Source organism: Rhinoderma darwinii, chromosome 1 (genome assembly GCF_050947455.1).
Source record: "Rhinoderma darwinii isolate aRhiDar2 chromosome 1, aRhiDar2.hap1, whole genome shotgun sequence".
NCBI classification, from domain to species: Eukaryota; Metazoa; Chordata; class Amphibia; order Anura; family Rhinodermatidae; genus Rhinoderma; species Rhinoderma darwinii.
The window spans coordinates 654,137,224-654,158,466 of NC_134687.1; the positions used below are offsets into that span (position 1 = coordinate 654,137,224).

Here is a 21,243-nt window from a genome sequence, read left to right on the forward strand (position 1 = left end):
CCGGAAATATAAAAACCCCCCACACCGCGCAATCACCGGAAATATAAACCCCTCACACCGCGCAATCACCGGAAATCTAAAACCCCTCACACCGCGCAATCACCGGAAATATAACCCCCCCTCCACACCGCGCAATCACCGGAAATATAGAACCCCTCACACCACGCAATCACCGGAAATATAACCCCCCCTCACACCGCGCAATCACTGGAAATATAAAACCCCTCACACTGCGCAATCACCGGAAATATAAAACCCCTCACACCGCGCAATCACCAGAAATATAAAACCCCCCCCACACCGCGCAATCACCGGAAATATAAAACCCTTCACACCGCGCAATCACCGGAAATATAAAACCCCCCACACTGCGCAATCACCGGAAATATAAACCCCCTCACACCGCGCAATCACCGGAAATATAAAACCCCTCACACCGCGCAATCACCGGAAATATAAAACCCCTCACACCGCGCAATCACCGGAAATATAAAACCCCTCACACCGCGCATTCACCGGAAATATAAAACCCCTCACACCGCGCAATCACCGGAAATGTAAACCCCCCCCTTACACTGCGCCATCACCGGAAATATAAAACCCCTCACACCGCGCAATCACCGGAAATATAAAACCCCTCACACCGCGCATTCACCGGAAATATAAACCCCTCACACCGCGCAATCACCGGAAATGTAAACCCCCCCCTTACACTGCGCCATCACCGGAAATATAAAACCCCTCACACCGCGCAATCACCGGAAATATAAAACCCCTCACACCGCGCAATCACCGGAAATATAAACCCCCCACACCCCGCAATCCCCGGAAATCTAAACCCCTCACACCGCGCCATCACCGGAAATATAAAACCCCTCACACCGCGCAATCACCGGAAATATAAAACCCCTCACACCGCGTAATCACCGGAAATATAAAACCCCTCACACCGCGCAATCACCGGAAATATAAACCCCCCACACCCCGCAATCACCGGAAATATAAACCCCCCCCACACCGCGCAATCACCGGAAATATAAACCCCCCACACCCCGCAATCACCGGAAATATAAAACCCCTCACAACGCGCAATCACCGGAATTATAAAACCCCCCACACCGCGCAATCACCGGAAATATAAAACTCCTCACACCGCGCAATCACCGGAATTATAAAACCCCCCACACCGCGCAATCACCGGAAATATAAACCTATCACACCGCGCAATCACCGGAAATATAAAAACCCCCACACCGCGCAATCACCGGAAATATAAAACCCCTCACACCGCGCAATCACCGGAAATATAAACCCCCTCACACCGTGCAATCACCGGAAATATAAACCCCCTCACACCGTGCAATCACCGGAAATATAAAACCCCTCACACCGCGCAATCACCGGAAATATAAACCCCCTCACACCGCGCAATCACCGGAAATATAAAACCCCCTCACACCGCGCAATCACCGGAAATATAAAACCCCCCACACCGCGCAATCACCGGAAATATAAAACCCCTCACACCGCGCAATCACCGGAAATATAAAACCCCCCACACCGCGCAATCACCGGAAATATAAAACCCCCTCACACCGCGCAATCACCGGAAATATAAAACCCCTCACACCGCGCAATCACCGGAAATATAAAACCCCTCACACCGCGCCATCACCGGAAATATAAAACCCCTCACACCGCGCAATCACCGGAAATATAAAACCCCTCACACCGCGTAATCACCGGAAATATAAAACCCCTCACACCGCGCAATCACCGGAAATATAAACCCCCCACACCCCGCAATCACCGGAAATATAAACCCCCCCCACACCGCGCAATCACCGGAAATATAAACCCCCCACACCCCGCAATCACCGGAAATATAAAACCCCTCACAACGCGCAATCACCGGAATTATAAAACCCCCCACACCGCGCAATCACCGGAAATATAAAACTCCTCACACCGCGCAATCACCGGAATTATAAAACCCCCCACACCGCGCAATCACCGGAAATATAAACCTATCACACCGCGCAATCACCGGAAATATAAAAACCCCCACACCGCGCAATCACCGGAAATATAAAACCCCTCACACCGCGCAATCACCGGAAATATAAACCCCCTCACACCGTGCAATCACCGGAAATATAAACCCCCTCACACCGTGCAATCACCGGAAATATAAAACCCCTCACACCGCGCAATCACCGGAAATATAAAACCCCTCACACCGCGCAATCACCGGAAATATAAACCCCTCCACCCCGCGCAATCACCGGAAATCTAAAATGTCTCACAATACGGCGATGCAGAACTTTTTTATTGTTTTGAACAAATCGTTCTTTACTTGAAGATAAATATATAAATTTGGTGTCGTCGTAATCGTATTGACCCGGAGAATAAACGGAACGAGTAATTTTTACAGCATGGTGAACACCGCAAAAACGAAATCCCAAAAACTACAGGATTCACTGCTTTTTCCGCTATTCCACCCCCACAATCGTTTTTTTTCTTTCCCTGTACATTATAGGGGACATCGGACAAGTGATCTCCACCGGATAGGTCATCAGTATATGATCTGTGGGGGTCTGACACCCGGACCCTGCACCGATCATTCGCTCAGGCTGCCTTCGGGCACCAGACATCCATTCTGAAATCAGATGCTCCGGTCACGGATATTTTGTGGGAGATTAGGGCAGAGATGTATAGAGTGGACAGGTTGTGGACTGGAGATTACGTCTGGGTAGGTATTGGGAGATTAGAGCAGTAATGTACGGAGGGTCAGGTAGTGGACAGGAAATTACGTGTGGGTAGATATCGGAAGATTAAAACGGGACAAGATGTTGACAGCCTTGCATGTCATTTTTAATATTTGTAACTTATTTTAGTAGGTAATGGGTGGCCAGTGACCGCAGAGGTGGAATGAGGGGAGAGGTAGATTTACCCCTACAGCAGAGTTGAGAATGGGTAGGAGGGGTGCAATAGTGTTAGATGGGAAGCCACAGAGGAGGATTGTGGAGTAGTCTAGACGGTGGATTATGAGGGCATATATACTAGCAGTTTTGACTGTTTGAGAGTGAGGAAAGACTGACTTCTAGAGGGTTTATGAGGTGGAGGCAGCAAGAAGTGGTAAGCGCTTGGCTGTGCCATTTGAAATTAAGGGTTATCCCAATACAGCGACCTGTGAGACAGGGAAAAGTGTGGAGCCATTACCTGTGATTGATAGTTCTGGTAAGGGGGTGAATGAAATGGGGTAAAGATGATTCAGTTGTCTCCATGTTGATCTTTAGGTAGCGGGAGGTGAAAGAGGAGATAACTGTTATACACTGTAGATAGCAGTGAGGTAACCTCAAGACAAGAGTGGAAAATTTGACCAAAAGTTTAGATGGAGAAGAGTAAGGGTCCCAGGACACTGAGACCCTAGAGGGACACTACAGACAAAGGAGGCTGGGACGAGGAGGAGTTGTGCTAGTGTGAGATATAAATGTTTAGTTGGTAAGGTATGAGGAGATCCTGGAGAGGGACAAATCTGTGATGTCAAGGGACTAGAGAATTTGTATCAGGAGGGTGTGGTCTACTGTGTCGAAGGTGGTGGACAGGTCTAGAAGGAGGAGCACAGAGTAATGTAGAAGCAGAGGACAGGTCTAGAAGGGGGAGCACAGAGTAATGTAGAAGCAGAGGACAGGTCTAGAAGGAGGAGCACAGAGTAATGTAGAAGCAGAGGACAGGTCTAGAAGGTGGTGGACAGGTCTTCTAAGGAGCAGCACAGTAATGTAGAAGGCGGAGGACAGATGTAGAAGGACAGGTCACACTTTACAGAAGTCTGTGTGTAAGATGTGACAGATAAGTGATAAGATAATGCTGAGATCCTGCACACACAGCACAATACATGCTGCTTCCTCACACTGAACTGCGAGGACCTTCCGTGCGTACACCCTGGACGGCCGGGACCTTCCGTGCGCACACCCTGGCCGGCCGGGACCTTCCGTGCGCGGACCCTGGCCGGCCGGGACCTTCCGTGCGCGGACCCTGGCCGGCCGGGACCTTCCGTGCGCACACCCTGGACGGCCGGGACCTTCCGTGCGCGGACCCTGGCCGGCCGGGACCTTCCGTGCGCGGACCCTGGCCGGCCGGGACCTTCCGTGCGCGGACCCTGGCCGGCCGGGACCTTCCGTGCGCGGACCCTGGCCGGCCGGGACCTTCCGTGCGCGGACCCTGGCCGGCCGGGACCTTCCGTGCGCGGACCCTGGCCGGCCGCGACCTTCCGTGCGCGGACCCTGGCCGGCCGCGACCTTCCGTGCGCGGACCCTGGCCGGCCGCGACCTTAGGGGAATACTGTAATAAATAAGAATTTTAGATGTCTCTGAAGATCCAGGATCTCTCAGGTAACTTCTGATATCTGTAAAAACTTCTATTAGGGGTGTATTAATTCATAAAGGACATGGAATGAGAGGGGAAGGGAGATAGACAGGTGAGCCCTAATCTACCCGCCACTCAGTCCCTGCCTACTTGCAACGGCTCGTCCTAGGCGACGGCGTACAACTCGGCGACGGTCCCTACGCTCAATAAGTGCACAACAGACAAGGGTACACAGAAGCTAAGGGAAATGGGGCAGTTGCCCACGGCAACACCGTGAGCAACAAGAGTAGTGAACGAGCTGAGTCAAACCAGGAGTGTACGAGGTACCAAACGCAGAGCAGGAGAGTAGTGAACGAGCCGAGTCAAATCAGGAGTGTACGAGGTACCAAACGCAGAGCAGGAGAGTAGTCAGTAAGCCAGGGTCAATATGAAGCAGGGACAAATAGTTCAAGCAGCATCAGATCCAGGAAACAGTAGAATCACAGGCAAAGGAGGAGCAGGAAGTGAAGGTATAAATAGACAGAGGGGGAAGCTAGCTCCGTCTGGCCAGGCTGTGATAGGCTCTCCCACTCCTCAGCCTCCCAGCCTGATTGGTAGAAGGAGGGGTCACTCGATCAGACTTAGGAGCAGGTGCAGACTGACTAACCACGGGCATCGACACAGAAGCTGTGTCTGGCAGATCGTTTACAGTACCCCCCCTTTTATGAGGGGCCACTGAACCCTTTCTAGGTGGACCTGGCTTATTGGGGAACCGAAGATGTAACCTGAGCAATACTGCAGCGTGAACATCCCGGACGGTTACCCCATTACTCTCCTCAGGCCCGTATCCTCTCCAATGGACCAGGTACTGGAGAGAGCCTTGGACCATCCTGCAGTCCACAATCTTGGCCACCTCGAATTCTACCCCTTGAGGGGTGAGAACAGGGACCGGAGGTTTCCTCAAGGGAACCAAGGACGGGGAGCAGCGTTTCAGGAGGGAGGCATGAAACATGTCGTGTATTCGAAAAGACAGGGGTAACTCCTGTCGGAAGGAGACAGGGTTAAGGACTTCAATGACCTTGTACGGTCCTATATACCGGGGAGCAAACTTTTTGAACGGGACTTTAAGGCGCACATTTTTTGAAGACAGCCACATCAGATCCCCGGGCGTCGACACAGAATCTGTGTCTGGCAGATCCTTTACAGGACATTCACCACCCGTCTGATCTGTTGACAGCATATTATATAGCAGGAGGACTTAAGCCGATTATGTCTCTCCATTCACTTCTATAGGAGTTACGAAAACCACCTAACAAGGCCACCCAGAGGTGGAGCCGCATCGCAGACATTTGACATTTCTGCTATATCCTGGAGAGAAATGTCTGTGTTGGGAATACCCCTTTAAAGAGAACCCATCACCAGCCCATACATGTGCAGCTGAGTGCACCATGTAATAGGCGGTGCTGCTCAAACCCTGTATAACTTAAAAAAAATAAAAATCTATCCTCCTCCGTTATTTAGCTATCGGTGCCGTTATATTTGGTGCCTGATATGTAAATAACCCTCTGAACTGTCAATTTGGCGTTTCTTTATTTCTAAATGGCAGCGGGCGTGTTACATATCGCTCTGACACTGTCCAATCAGCTACAGACAGTGTCAGGGCGTCTTGCGCTGTGTGATCTCTCTTGCGAGATCACAAAGCCTTGTCGTTGTGCAGAGAGCGGGTGCTCGTGCACATCTCTGACGTTGCCGTTTCCAAGGATACTCCCACCGCCACGAAACAGAAGACGAGGAGAAGATCTACTCCCATCCAGGTTTGTATAGATCTTCTGTTCTGGGGCAGCGTGTTTATCCTGGGGAGCGCGACGTCAGAGACGTGCGAGCGAACGGGCAGGCGTGAGGGTGCGTGGGCACACGCTCTCTGCAGAACGAAAAAAACGTGATCTCGCAAGAGAGATCACACAGCCCAAGCCGCCCTGACACTGTCCGTAGCTGATTGGACCATGTCAGAGCGATATGTAACACGCCCCCTGCCATTTAGAAATAAAGAAACGCCCCATTGACAGTTCAGAGGGTTATTTACATATCAGGCGCCAAATATAACGGCACCGATATCTAAATAACGGAGGAGGATAGATTTTTTTTTTTTTAAAGTGATACAGGGTTTGAGCAGCACCGCCTATTACATGGTGCACTCAGCTGCACGTGTATGGACTGGTGAAAGGTTCTTTTTATTCCATGTGGTGACGGCTCTGAGAAGATGTTTCTCTCAATGATTAATAAGTGAGGTTCTGTATGTCACACATGATGTTGTCCCCTGTATGATTTCCATCTTCTCCTTTCTTCATAAAGACGTCTGCAGTACTAGATCCTCCAGTTCCTCCAGTTTTCTCATCTTATCCTCCACAACGTTCCTTCTCCTGAGTGACCCACCAAGGATGAACAAGGACAGGAATGATATGAGCAGAAGAATATTAGACTTCACCTTGGAGATCATCTACCTGTTGAGCGGAGAGGTAAACTTTTCTACATTCTAGAACAAGTCACACATAGGGAAGGGACAATACATAATAGGAAGAATCCAGTGTCCTGTATAACAGCGTCCAGACCTTCCAAGTGAAGCCAAGAAGCCACCAGCAGAAAAGCTGGAGATCAGTCACCAATATGGTCAGTTATGTGTCATGTCACCAGTGCAGCAATAGTAATGATGTAGAGCAATGAGAATGACAAGGAACCAGGAGGATCAGGATGAGATCTATATAGAAACATAGAAGATGACGGCAGGAGGAGAACACATGGTCCATCTAGTCCCCCCAATGTTATTTCCTTTTAAGTTTTGGCCTCGTTCTATTTTCTCAATGTCTTTTTGTAGCTGAGGTCTCCAGTATTACAGATGTGGGGTCACTAGAGGTTTATACAGCGGGGTCACAATCTCCCTCTTTCTACTGAGGGGGGAATACTGTGTTCAGTTCTCTAAGTGTCTCTCTCCATACACAGGTATACACAATAGTGAAGAAGACATCGGGTGACTGTACGTCTCCCATCATCCTTGAGTCAGGAGGATGGAGCAGTAGTCAGAGCCCCATCACAGAGCCTCCCCCTCACTCCCTGATACATGAGAAGATCTTAGAACTGATCTACAAGATGACTGAGCTGCTGACTGGAGAGGTGACACTGCTGGGAAATTCTACAGTAACAGCACTGGAGGTGTTTGGGTGATGACTGTATCATTGTGTGTGTCAGGTTCCTATAAGGTGTCAGGATGTCACTGTCTATTTCTCCATGGAGGAGTGGGAGTATCTAGAAGGACGCAAGGATCTGTACGAGGAGGTCATGATGGAGGACTACCGGCCCCGCACATCACAAGGTGAGAAGAGACAGATATGTTTTTCCCCTTATGAGACAATTGTCATCCACCTCATGGGGGGTTTTGTCTTCCTCTGGCTGGATCAACACAATCGGATTATAGGTTGCACTTGATGGACTTGTGTCTTTTTTCATCCTAAATAACTATGTAACACAGAATGTGTAGAGCAAAATTTACCACTAATATAAAGTACAATGTGTTCCAAAAAAAACATTCCCAGAATCGTCAACGAAGTTGATTACCACATTTCATCAATTTAGATGTGATCGATACAGGTCACCTCACTCACGAATTCTGCTGATAGCGAATGATCCAGCTTCTGTGTATAAAGAAGACATAACAGCTGTATTGAGAAAACTTAAAAAAAACTTTATTAAAAGTCTGTATAATGCAGTGTTTAATCATCTAAAACCAATATATACATACAGTGGATATATAAAGTCTACACACCCCTGTTAAAATCCCAGGTTTTTGTCATGTTTACAAAGTCAGTCCAAGATGAAACTTCAGAACTTTTTCCACCTTTAATGTCCCCTAAATTCTGTACAATTCCATTGAAAAACGAACTGAAATCTTTTAGGGTGGAAAAATAAAGAACAGAAATAATGTGGTTGCATAATTCTGCACACCCTTAAACTAATACTTTGTTGAATTACCCTTTGACTTTATGACAGATTTCAGTCTTTTTGGGTAGAAGTCTATCAGCATGGCACATCTTGACTTGGCAATTGTTGCCCACTCTTCCTTGCAAAAGCGCTCCAAATCTGACAGATTGCGAGGGTATCTCCTGTACAGCCCTCTTCAGGTCACCCCACAGATTTTCAATGGGATTCAGGTCTGGGCTCTGGCTGATATTCTGGGGAAACCATTCTTGTGTTGATTTGGAGGTATGCTTTGGGTCGTTGTGGTGTGGAAAGGTGAAATTCCTCTTCAGCTTTTTAACAGAGGCCTGCAGGTTTTGTGTCAATATTGACTGATATTTGGAACTGTTCATAATTCCCTCCCCTTGACTAAAGCTCCAGCTGCAGAAAAACACACCCAAAGTATAATACTGCCTCCGCCGTGCTCCATACTGCTGCCTCCGCCGTGCTCCATACTGCTGCCTCCGCCGTGCTCCATACTGCTGCCTCCGCCGTGCTCCATACTGCTGCCTCCGCCGTGCTCCATACTGCTGCCTCCGCCGTGCTCCATACTGCTGCCCCCACCATGCTTCACTGTGGGTATGGTGTTCTTTTGGTGAAGTGCAGTGTTGGCTTTTTGCCAAACATACCTTTTGGAATTGTGGCCAAAAAGTTCAACCTTGGTCTCATCAGACCATATCCCGTTTTCCCACATGCTTTTGGCAGACTTGATGTAGGTCTTTGCAAAACATAGTTGGGCTTGGATGTTTTTCTCTGTTAGAAAAGGCTTCCGTCTTGCCACCCTACCCCACAGCCCAGACATATGAAGAATATGGGAGATTGTTATCACATGCACTACACAACCAGTACCTGCAAGAAAGTCCTGCAGCTCCTCTAACGTTGCTGTAGACCTCTTGTTATCCTCCCGGACTAATTTCCGTCTTGTCTTTTCATCGAGTTTTGAGGATCGTCCAGTTCTTAGTAATGTCATTGTTGTGCCAAATGTAATCCACTTCATGATGAACATCTTCACTGCGTTCCATGGTATATCTAATGCCTTGGAAATTCTTTGGTACCCTTCTCCTGACTGACTGCCTTTCAACAATCAGATCCCTTTGATGTGTTGTAAGCTCTTTACGGACCACGGCTTTTGCTGTCACATGGAACAAAGATATCAGGAAAATCCTAATAGAACAGCCGAACTTTATATGGGCTTACTCAGAATCACTTTAAATAATGGCAGCTGTGTACTGACTACTATTTACCATTAGTTTAAATGTGATTGGCTAATTCTGAACACAACCACATCACAATTATAAGAGGGTGTTCGTGTGTGTGTGTGTGTGTGTGTATGTATATATATATATATATATATATATATATATATGTGTGTGGTACACAAGGAAATAGCGACCGCACACTGAGAACACTAATGTCATCTAAGACACTGAATATAAATAAATATGCATTACTGCTAAATTTACTTACAATAGGAAGGTTCTTTTGAACAAATTGTGTGAGCCCACCTGCCACGACGAGGCGACCTCTGAGGTGGGAACCTACACTGCACATACACCCAGAACTGGGACTAAACCTACATATTCTTGAGAATTGTAGGAACCAACATTAAACTAATTAAAATCACCCAGGGCAGAATGGGAGGAGTGCAAGATCAAAAATGCCGGCAGTCACTAACCCCACATATATGAATCACATAAACAACACAAAGGTTTGTACAGCACATTCCAGCAAACTGAAACAAAACATCTTTACAGGTGCAACAACGCCTGTGACTGAAAATGTATACAGCACACAAGAAAATGGTGACTGTATACTGCGAACACTAATGCCACCTAAGCCACTAAATGCAAGTAAATGTGCATTACTGCCAAATCTACTTACAATAGGGAGGTTCTTTTTATATATATATGTGTGTGTGTGTGTATATATATATATACACACACACACACTGGATATAACAAGTCTACACACCCCTGTTAAAATGCCAGGTTTTACATACATACTTACACTGTTCAGGCTTAATATTAAAACAAGTGACAGGTGAAGTGAATAACATTGATCTGGTTACAATGGCGCGTGACAAGAGGGGGGGGATATATTAGGCATGATGTAGGAAGCAGAAAATTCAGGTGTTAGGCCGGGTTCCCACGTAGCATAAACGCTGAAGAATTTTCTTCATCAGAATTCTGTGCGGAAATTCCTGCAGTGTTTACAGTAGCAGCAAAGTGGGTGAGATTTAGTAAATCTCATGCCTACACTGCGGGGGGGAAAAAGGCAGCGTAAACGTTAATAACTTGACCTGCGGTGCGCAGTTTATTTCCGCAGCATGTACACCGCATTCCAAATTATTATGCAAATGTTATTTTTCGCTGATTTTCCTAAATAGTCGATGCAAATGACAGTCAGTATAATCTTCAAGCCATCAACCGTTGGAGTATAATGCAAATTTTATTGAACAAGTCTCCTAATGATAACAGATTTTTTTTTTTAGAAGTAAAAAACTCACAATGCACTGTTTCAAATTATTATGCACAACAGAGATCAAAACATTTTAAAGGTTGTAAAGATAACTAAATTGGTAATTTGTTGAATTTGCAGCATCAGAAGGTCATATATACAGAAATGAAAAGCTCTTTCAATCAAAAAAACACTTAACAGGCCAAGTTACATGTTAACATAGGACCCCTTCTTTGATATCACCTTCACAATTCTTGCATCCATTGAATTTGTGAGTATTTGGACAGTTTCTGCTTGAATATCTTTGCAGGATGTCCGAAAAACCTTCCAGAGATTCTGTTTTGATGTGAACTGCCTCCCACCCTCATAGATATTTTGCTTGAGGATGCTCCAAAGGTTCTCAATACGGTTGAGGTCAGGGGAACATGGGGGTCACGCCATGAGTTTCTCTCCTTTTATGCCCATAGCAGCCAATGACACAGAGGTATTCTTTGCAGCATGAGATGGTGCATTGTCATGCATGAAGATAATTTTGCTACGGAAGGCACGGTTCTTCTTTTTGTACCATGGAAGAAAGTGGTCAGTCATAAACTCTACGTACTTTACAGAGGTCATTTTCACACAGCCAGGGACCCTAAAGGGGCCTACCAGCTCTCTCCCCATGATTACAGCCCAAAACATGACTCCGCCACCTCCTTGCTGACGTCGCAGCCTTGTTGGGACATGGTGGCCATTCACCAACCATCCACTACTCCATCCATCTGGACCATCCAGGGTTGCACGGCACTCATCAGTAAACACGGTTTGAAAATTAGTCTTCATGTATTTCGGAGCCCACTGCAACCGTTTCTGCTTGTGAGCATTGTTTAGGGGTGGCCGAATAATGGCTTTATGCACATTTTAAAACCTCTGTAGGATCCTACACCTTGAGGTTCGCGGGACTCCAGAGGCACTAGCTGCTTCAAATATCTGTTTTCTGCTTTGCAATGGCATTTTAGCAGCTGCTCTCCTAATCCTATAAATTTGTCTGGCAGAAACCTTCCTCATTATGCCTTTATCTGAACTAACCCGTCTGTGCTCTGAATCAGCCACAAATCTTTTCACAGTACGATGATCACGCCTAAGTTTTCTTGAAATATCCAATATTTTCATACCTTGTTCAAGGTATTGCACTATTTCACGCTTTTCGGCAGCAGAGAGATCCTTTTTCTTTCCCATATTGCTTGAAGCCTGTGGCCTGCTTAATAATGTGGATCTTCCTTCTTAAGTAGTTTTCCTTTGATTGGGCACACCTGGAAAACTAATTATCACAGGTGTCCGAGATTGATTACAATGATCCAAAGAGCCCTAAGACACAATACCATCCATGAGTTTAATTGAAAAACTAATAATTAAATGTTTATGACACTTAAATCCAATGTGTATAATAATTTGGAACACCGTGTAAATTTATGCTGCATTTTTGTTGCAACGGTAGAAAAGAATCATACTTACCCAGAACGCCCTCCTTCCTGCAGTCCGGCCTCCTGGGATGACGTTGTAGCCCATGTGACTGCTGCAGCCAATCACAGGCTGCAGCGTCACATGGCATGCAACATCATCCAGGGAGGCCGGAATGGATGTCAGAGGCGGGAGGGGGTAGTTACGTGCGCTTATTTAAGCATCGGAAGTGCCGTCCGAAAAATCACACCACAATCCCGGCCTAAGGTTTTGAGTGACTGGGATAAGGGCCAAATTGTGATGGCTAGGCAACTAGGTCAGAGCATCACGAAAACGTCCGGTCTTGTGGAGTATTCCCGGTATACAGTGGTTAGTACCTACAAAAATGGTCATAGGCAGTGGCGTCGCTAGCACCAGGCTTTCAGGGCCCAAGCCCTGGATCTCCCGGGCAACTGCAACATAATGGCGTAGCTATAGGATTAGCAGCGGTCACAATTGCGACCGGGCCCTGAAGCCAGGGTGGCCCCCCGCCCACACAACGTCTATAAGTTACTATAGTAACAGGAGCCTATGTCATAGAATACACGGGCCCCTTTTACAATAGTGATAACTTAATACTTACCCTCCTTGTTCCCGGGCGCAGAGGAAGTCCTGACGTCTTCCTGCGTCATGACATCACTACGCGCTGCGCACAATGACTCAACGCTGGTTGGCGTCGGGACCTCCGTTGCATCCAGAGCCGAAGAGGAGGGTAAGGGTATGTTCACACGGTTTATTTTTATCTGTTTTTCGGTCCGTAAACACCCCGAAAAACGGCTGAAAAAACGGAAGCTGAACGCCTCAAAACATCTCACTGATTTCAACGAGAAAAACTGTTTCGTTCAGGAGGGGTGTTTTTTACGCGGCGGTTTGAAAAAAAAACGTGCGTAAAAAAAAATGCCTCGTAAAAGTGCTTGTCAATTCTTGAGCCGTTTTTCATTGTGTCAATATTTGAAAAACAGCTCCAAAAAATGCCTCTAAGAACGCTTGATGCTTAGAAAATGGCTGACAATCCTACGCTGGTTTCCAATGAAAACGGCTCCATATTTTACAGCCGTTTTTAGTTTAGCGTGTGAACATACCCTAAGTTTAACATTATGGTCTGCTGCAGCCCTGTATCTAAGCCTACCATGTGGTAGGCTAAGATACCAGGCCCAGCAGACAGGATCACAAATTGTGTCATGCAGTGTGCTGGGCCCTGTATATAAGCTACTCCATACTGCATAAGATTGTCTGCTGGTGCCCTGTATCTAAGCCTAAAATATAGGTAGGTAGGCTTAGATACAGGGTCCAACAGATGGTATGAAACATGGACCCTGTATCTAAGCCTACCACGTGTTACTTTTTTTTTTTTTTATAAAATCGGATGTTGGACAATGTCGGAATCGAGGACTACTTCGATTACATGTTTTTTTTTATTTAAAAAAAAAAAATGGTTATCGAGGGTTGTGTGGGTTTTTTTTTTTTTTACTTCAGTAAAATATTTTTTCTGTCTTTTTTTTTGTATTTTTTTTTTTTTTAGACTTTATTACTACCGACTTAGTAATGGCCACTGGCTGATTGATAGTGATGAGGCTTAGTGTTAGCCGGTAAAGATGCTAACACTAACACTAACTCCCATTATTATCCTGGTACCCAATGCCGCCAGGGGTGCCGGGAAGAGCCAGGTACAATCCAGTACCCGATCATCTGTAGTGTTGGTCTTGCACTGGAGCGGCCACCGGCTGGTATTATTAGGCTGGGAAAGCCAAAAAACAGTGACTATTCCATCCTGGTAATGATAGCCTTCTGCTGCTATGTTGTAGCTGGCTGATTATCAAAAATCGGGGGGACCCCATGTCTTTTAAAAAAAAAATAGAAAAAAAACTGTGGGGTCTCCCCCATTTTTCATAACCAGCTAGATACAACGCAGCAGCAGGCTAGCAATACCAGGGTGGAATGGCCGACAGGTTTTGGGCTTTCCCGGCCTTACGATACCAGCCTGCGGCCGCCCAATTTCCGGTCCATCACTACAGATGGTCGGTTACTTGATTGTATTCGTCTCTTACCAGAACCCCTGGTGGTGGTGGGTGGGTTCCGGGGTAATAATGGGGGTTAGTGTTAACCTTTTTACCGGTTAACATTAAGCCCTGCCTTAGTAATGGATGCTGTCAATCAGCCAGCAGCCATTACTAAGGCGGTAGTAATAAAAAAAAAATTAAAAATACAAGGACGTAGAGAAAATGTTATTGGAGTGAAAAAAAAACACTATACCATCCTTGTTGGCATTTTTTTTTTTTTATTCTTAATAAAACGGTTGTCTCTAATCTGATGTAGTCCAACAACCGAACCTGTAAGAAAACACAAACACACAATTTTTTTTTCGTAACACATAAAAAAGCAAAGCAATTATTATCTTACCTTTACTGGGTCCAGCGATGGAGCTGCAATGTCAGCGAGCTGCGTCCTATATCTAAGCCTATCATGTGTGATAAAGTCTGCTGAGATAATGCATCCAATTCTATTCAGTGGTGTAGCTATAGGGGCCATAGTCTTATAGATATGCTATCTCCAATATGTATGTAAAAATATATATTAAACATATGTCTCTGGGCTTGTGCCCCTGGTCTCTTAAGAACCTAAAAACGCCCCTCGTCCTAGGAAGGACAACCGGTAAACCGGCGACAGGGTCATATGCGCCCAAGTTTATTAATATGGATGGATGAAAAAGTAGGATCTGTGGTGGCGCTGCTGTGTGGAAGGACGAGGAATATGCTCGTAGAATCGGTTCTATATAACAGATATTTATTGTACAAGGTGGCTACGCGTTTCAACGCCGAACTGGCGTCTTCATCAGGCATGAAAAACAGAAGAAACGGCATCTATATATACACGACTGGACTGGTCTCGATTGGGCCAGTTCAGACATGGTAATTGACAAAAAAACCGCCAAAACCAGGCAGGTGAAAGTTCAAAGGTGCATATACATAATAACAATAGGATACATATCCAGGGGCAGTTAAAAGTTAATACAAAGTGATCGGGTAGAACTATCTGATTAAAACTTAAAAGGATGAAGAGGATAGAGAAAAGGGGGTTTATACGTAATTAGCATAAAATCGAAAATCACATATGGATGGCAGAACAATTCCTAAATGGTGTGTTCACACTAACACTATCGTGGAGATATTGAGTGAACACTATATATATGTGTGTTAGATTCGAGTGGTTTAGATACATTAGACGGATAAAACGTATCCCTGTGTTGTAAACAATGACCGTAGTCAAGGGGATTGTAAACACTACGGTGGCCGATGGGGTCCAAAAAAGGAAATGGAACGCATGGTGACCCGCAGGATACGAGGAATCGCAGAGCTATATCCTGGTGAGACAGAGAAACGGAACCACAGCTGACAGCAAGAGGGTAAGTGTAAATACGGACAGAAAATATATATAGAGGGTATATGTCATATTTAAAAATTTACTCATAAACATTGCCAGAAGGAATATCGGAAATTACTAGGGGGCACAGGTTCTTCCCTGTGGGATATCCGCTACGATATGGAAAAAGCCATTGGTGATAGGCAATATATGGTACAACTAGAACAGGGAGTACATAGTGTGTATAGTCAATTGATAAGTCAGGGGGATCTTATAAATTAAAATAAGATTCATAAAAAGCCGTGACGGTAAAAAGGGGAATAAAGGGGAATAAAAGATGTACATATGGGGATGATCTGTTCCTAACTCGAGGGACTTATTCATAAAGGAAATTAATTAGACTTTTGTTTGCTAAAAGACGAAGCACCAAAACGTCCAGACAGAGTCTGAGGGGAAACCGCACCCAACGTTGGGTGAGTGACCCAAGATAAAACGCTGAGTGTGTATATGGTCAATGTGACTGAAGTAAATGATAGTAAATTAAGAAACGAATGTGCTTGATGGATCATTTGTTTACAATCTACATGGGGAAAGAGGTATTTATTTAGTGGTAAAGGCATGCAGAGAGAAATATAAGTCATGTCAGCAAATAAAATGGCTTGGGAAGAAAGGAGGGGAGATCTTTACATTTTATTGAGGATTAATAAGTCAATCTAATGCAGACTCTGAGATGTCGTTAAGGCCCCCTGGGTGTAATGTATTCATTTTGAATATCCAGAAGTTTTCTCGCTGTTTAAAGAGGCTCTGTCACCAGATTTTGCAACCCCTATCTGCTATTGCAGCAGATCAGCGCTGCAATGTAGATTACAGTAACGTTTTTCTTTTTAAAAAACGAGCATTTTTGGCCAAGTTATGACCATTTTTGTAGTTATGCAAATGAGGCTTGCAAAAGTACAACTGGGCGTGTTTAAAAGTAAAAGTACAACTGGGCGTGTATTATGTGCGTACATCGGGGCGTTTTTAATACTTTTACTAGCTGGGCGCTCTGATGAGAAGTATCATCCACTTCTCTTCAGAACGCCCAGCTTCTGCCAGATCACGCTGTGACGTCACTCACAGGTCCTGCATCGTGTCAGACGAGCGAGGACACATCGGCACCAGAGGCTTCAGTTGATTCTGCAGCAGCATCGGCGTTAGCAGGTAAGTCGATGTAGCTACTTACCTGCAAACGCCGATGCTGCTGCAGAATCAACTGTAGCCTCTGGTGCCGATGTGTCCTCGCTCGTCTGACACGATGCAGGACCTGTGAGTGACGTCACAGCGTGATCTGGCAGAAGCTGGGCGTTCTGAAGAGAAGTGGATGATACTTCTCATCAGAGCGCCCAGCTAGTAAAAGTATTAAAAACGCCCCGATGTACGCACATAATACACGCCCAGTTGTACTTTTACTTTTAAACACACCCACTTGGACTTTTGCAAGCCTCATTTGCATAACTACAAAAATGGTCATAACTTGGCCAAAAATGCTCGTTTTTTAAAAATAAAAACGTTACTGTAATCTACATTGCAGCGCCGATCTGCTGCAATAGCAGATAGGGGTTGCAAAATCTGGTGACAGAGCCTCTTTAAGCTTGCTAAACCTGTTTGGGACATCTGAATGGATGTGCTCAATGGGTGTGATCTTGATTTTGTTGAATTGACAATCATGTGCCTGAGCGAAATGACGGGACACACTTTGTTTAAGAAAGCCAGTGTTAACGTTAAACCGATGTTTGTTGACTGTCGTTCGTAGACATTGGGTAGTCCTGCCTATGTATTGCAGTTGGCAAGGACACTCCAATAGGTAGATAACATATGAGCTACCACAGTTCAGGAAAGTTTTAATTGTAAAAGATTCGTTAGTGACAGTAGATGTGTAGGTGTATTTTTTGTGATTTATGGTATTACAACAGAGACAACGTGAGTGTCCACATTTATAGGACCCATTAAGGCTTGAGAGGAAATTTGTATTTGGTGTTGTATGCTTTCTTATTCTGCTGGGGGCCAGGATATTTTTGAGGGTTAAAGACCGTCTAAATGTAATGCTCGGTTTTTCTGGTATTATATCTTTCAGATACGGATCATTCCTTATAATATGCCAGTGTTTGCATAGAATGGCTCTGATTGTTTTGTTTCCTTTATTGTAGGTGGTGATAAAATTGGTGTTATATTTATTAGCAGAATCGGTATCCTTAGGGGAGGGGTTGAGACAGGAATCCTGTGAGAGTTCCGTTGCTTTTCGTCTTGCACCTTTTATAAGATTTAAAGGGAAATGTTTATCTTTAAACCTTTTTTCTAGAACATTGCACTCTTTTTTTGAAATTTTCGTCTGTGCTACAGTTCTTTCTGACTCTCCTGAACTGCCCAAAGGGTATATTTTTAAGCCAGGGGCGATAGTGTGCACTCCTGAAGTCAATGTAGCTATTGACGTCGACTATTTTGAAATGTGTTTTAGTAGCGAATTTGTTACTATCAATATCGTAGCTGATGAGATCTACAAAATCTATGGAAGTAGAAGAGAATGTGTGCGTAAATGATAGGTCATAGTCATTTGTGTTTAGAGACTCAATAAAACGGGAGGCTTCATCCTCATTGCCTTTCCATACCAGGAACAGGTCATCAATGTAGCATTTATATAATAGTATATTATTTTTGAACGGATGTTGACCATGAATATACGTCCTTTCGAAGGCACCCATGTATAGATTGGCATACGCGGGTGCAAATCGGGTGCCCATCGCACACCCTTTAATTTGGTTATAAAAGTTGTTATTGAAGCTAAATGTATTGTGATGAAGAATAAATTCGATACACTGGATTAAAAAGCGGACCTGTAACTCAGGGATTAAAGTGTTGGAAGACAAAATTGAGTGGGCTACCTCTAGACCTTTATTGTGTGGAATATTACTGTATAGTGCGGTTACATCAGCTGTCAGAAAACAAATTGGGGACATCAGGGTATCTATTTTAAGGTCATTCAGATCTCTAATTAGTTGTGTGGAATCTTTTAAGTGGGATGGTAGAGAGAGTACTAGTGGCTGAAGATGAAGGTCCACAAAATGGGAGAGGTTGCTGGTGAGTGAGCCTATTCCTTAGATGATGGGACGTCCAGGCGTGTTTATTAGTGACTTATGGATTTTTGGCAAGTGATAGATAAATGGCATACTGGGAAAGGATACAGACAGAAAACGTTTCTCTTTTTTGGTGAGTAGTCCTTCTTCTTTGGCAGCTGACTCTATAAGGGTTTGGTAATCATATGTGTAAGTAGAAAGTGGATTGGTGGTAAGTTTGTGATAAAAAGTGGTGTCACTTAGAATTCTCGAGGTTTCGTCAAGATGGTTGTTTCTGTCCTGAATGACTATACCACCCCCTTTATCTGCTGTACGGATTACGATTTCCTCATTTTTTTGAAGGGTTTTCAAAGCCCTTCTCTCATGTATGGTTAGGTTGTCAAGATAGTTAGATGGTATTTCTAGTGACCTAAACTCGTTGCTGACGAGAGTAGAAAAAGTTTCTACCATAGAGCCTTGATGGTGTGTTGGATAGAAGTTAGACTTGGAATAGACGTCCACCGGGATGGCATTAAGTGTAGAATTGCTTGCGGACAATTCAAGTGGGGACCCTGATATAATGGTAGGTTTCTCCATGGAGAAATGTCTGGCCAGCGTGAGTTTCCTTATGAATCTGTTAAGGTTCATAAATAATTCTAAATTGTCGATCGGTGCTGTGGGGCAAAAGGATAGCCCCCTGTTCAGCAGACTAGATTCGAAGGTATTTAAGATATGCGATGAAAGGTTAAACAGTTTTATTGTCTGACCAGGTTCCTCTTTTTGTTGAGAGATGGATGTTGATTTTGAAAGTTTTTTGCCTCCTCTAGGTCTGTGTCTAACTTTCTTTTCGTCGAGATTTTTTGAATTTTTGGAAAAAAAATTGGTTATCGTTTGAGCTTTTGGACTCATGATAAAAGATATTAGTATATCTTTGCTCATAACTGTGGGAGTTAAAGGGGGTCTTATTAGCTGAGAAGGAAGCCCTAAAAAAGACGCTGCCGTGTAGGTAAAATCTAAAGCAGTTGTGGCCAGATCTATATTTGGATTAATGGTGGTGAACCCTTGAGATAGGTTATGACCCTCATAGGGGCTATGGGGCAAATCGTAAGGTGAAGGTGGGTTTGAAGAGAAGGGGGTGTTATGCAATGATAATTGTAATAAAGACGTGAGGCTGTCTTCTATGGAATCATTAACCCCTTGCGTACCTTCGCCGTAATAGTACGTCGCTGGCCGCTTATTCCAGCGTACCTTCGCCGTACTATTACGGCGCAGGAATAAACTGTCACTATGTGAAATCACATAGTGACATAACAGCGGCGGCAGCTGTCATTGACAGCTAACCGTCTCTGCTACCGGCCTGGAGACCAATTAGCAGTCCCCAATGCCGGCGATTGCTGTGATTGGTCAGTCTCTGAAGACTGACCAATCACAGTCGTCTGCAGGAGAAAGCTCCTGTCACTTTCTCTGATCTCCTCACTTCTGTGAGATACGTGAGGAGATCAGAGAAAGCGGTGTAAAAAAACAAAACACTATTTTTATTAACCCCTTCCCGAAAATGGGCGTATAGTAACGCCCTGAGGATGAAGCGGGTACAGCAGCTGTGCTCGCTCCATCTTCATCGGATGTCGGCTGTAATATACAGCCGACATCCCACTGCAACTACAGCGTTCACTGTCCTCTCCGATCGCTGTAGTTTAACCCCTTAAATGCCGCTGTCAATAGCGACAGTGGCATTTAAGTGATTGATACAGAGGGAGGGGGCTCCCTCTGAACCCCATTGCCCCCCCCCCCCGCGAAAAATATTGCGGTGTTCTGATGGTTGCAATGGCAACCAGGAAGCCTAGCAACGGCTTCCTGGTTGCCAGGCACGGGAGCCTATTAGGTCCTGCCCAAGGCAGGACGTAATAGGCTCAACTGTCCGTTGTAAAGTGACAGTTACAATACACTGCACTACATCAGTACATACAGAAGTAGTGCAGTGTATTGTGCAGGGGATCAGAAGATCAGATCTTCCAGTCCACTAGTATGTGTAAAATAAAAAGTGAAAAAAAAGTAAAAAAAAAGTTTTAGATAAATAAATAAATACAAGTTTTACGTAATAAAAACAATAATCGCCCTGTTTCCCTCATCAAGCCCTTTATAATTAGACAAAAACTAGACATAATAGGTATCGCCGCGTTCGTATTGGCCTGACCTAAAAAAATATCATATTATTTATCCCGCGCGGTGAACACCGTAAAAAAAATACCATAAAAAACAATGGCAGAATTTCCTTTTTTGGTCACGTTTCCAAAAAAATGGAATAAAAAGTGATCAAAAAGTCGCGCTTAGCCAAACATGGTACCAATAAAAACTACAGTGTGTCACGCAAAAAACAAGCCCTCACAAAGCTCCGTCGACAAAAAAATAAAAAAGTTATGGCTCTCAGGACATGGGGACACTAAAACATTTTATTTAGAAAAAAGTGTTGTTTTTTTTTGTAAAAGTAGTAAAACATCTAAAA

The 21,243-nt window shown here is 44.8% G+C and overlaps 1 protein-coding gene across 1 annotated transcript in view; it reads left to right on the forward strand.

Annotated features, from left to right (window-relative positions):
- Positions 1 to 21,243, forward strand: part of LOC142663995 (uncharacterized) — a 75,125-nt gene that overhangs the window by 1,906 nt on the left and 51,976 nt on the right. Inside the window, exons 2-3 of the mRNA XM_075842869.1 lie at positions 6,700 to 6,863; positions 7,345 to 7,714. Coding sequence (XP_075698984.1) covers positions 7,630 to 7,714 — 85 coding nt within the window. The 5' untranslated portion in view covers positions 6,700 to 6,863; positions 7,345 to 7,629. The remainder of the gene's footprint in view (positions 1 to 6,699; positions 6,864 to 7,344; positions 7,715 to 21,243) is intronic.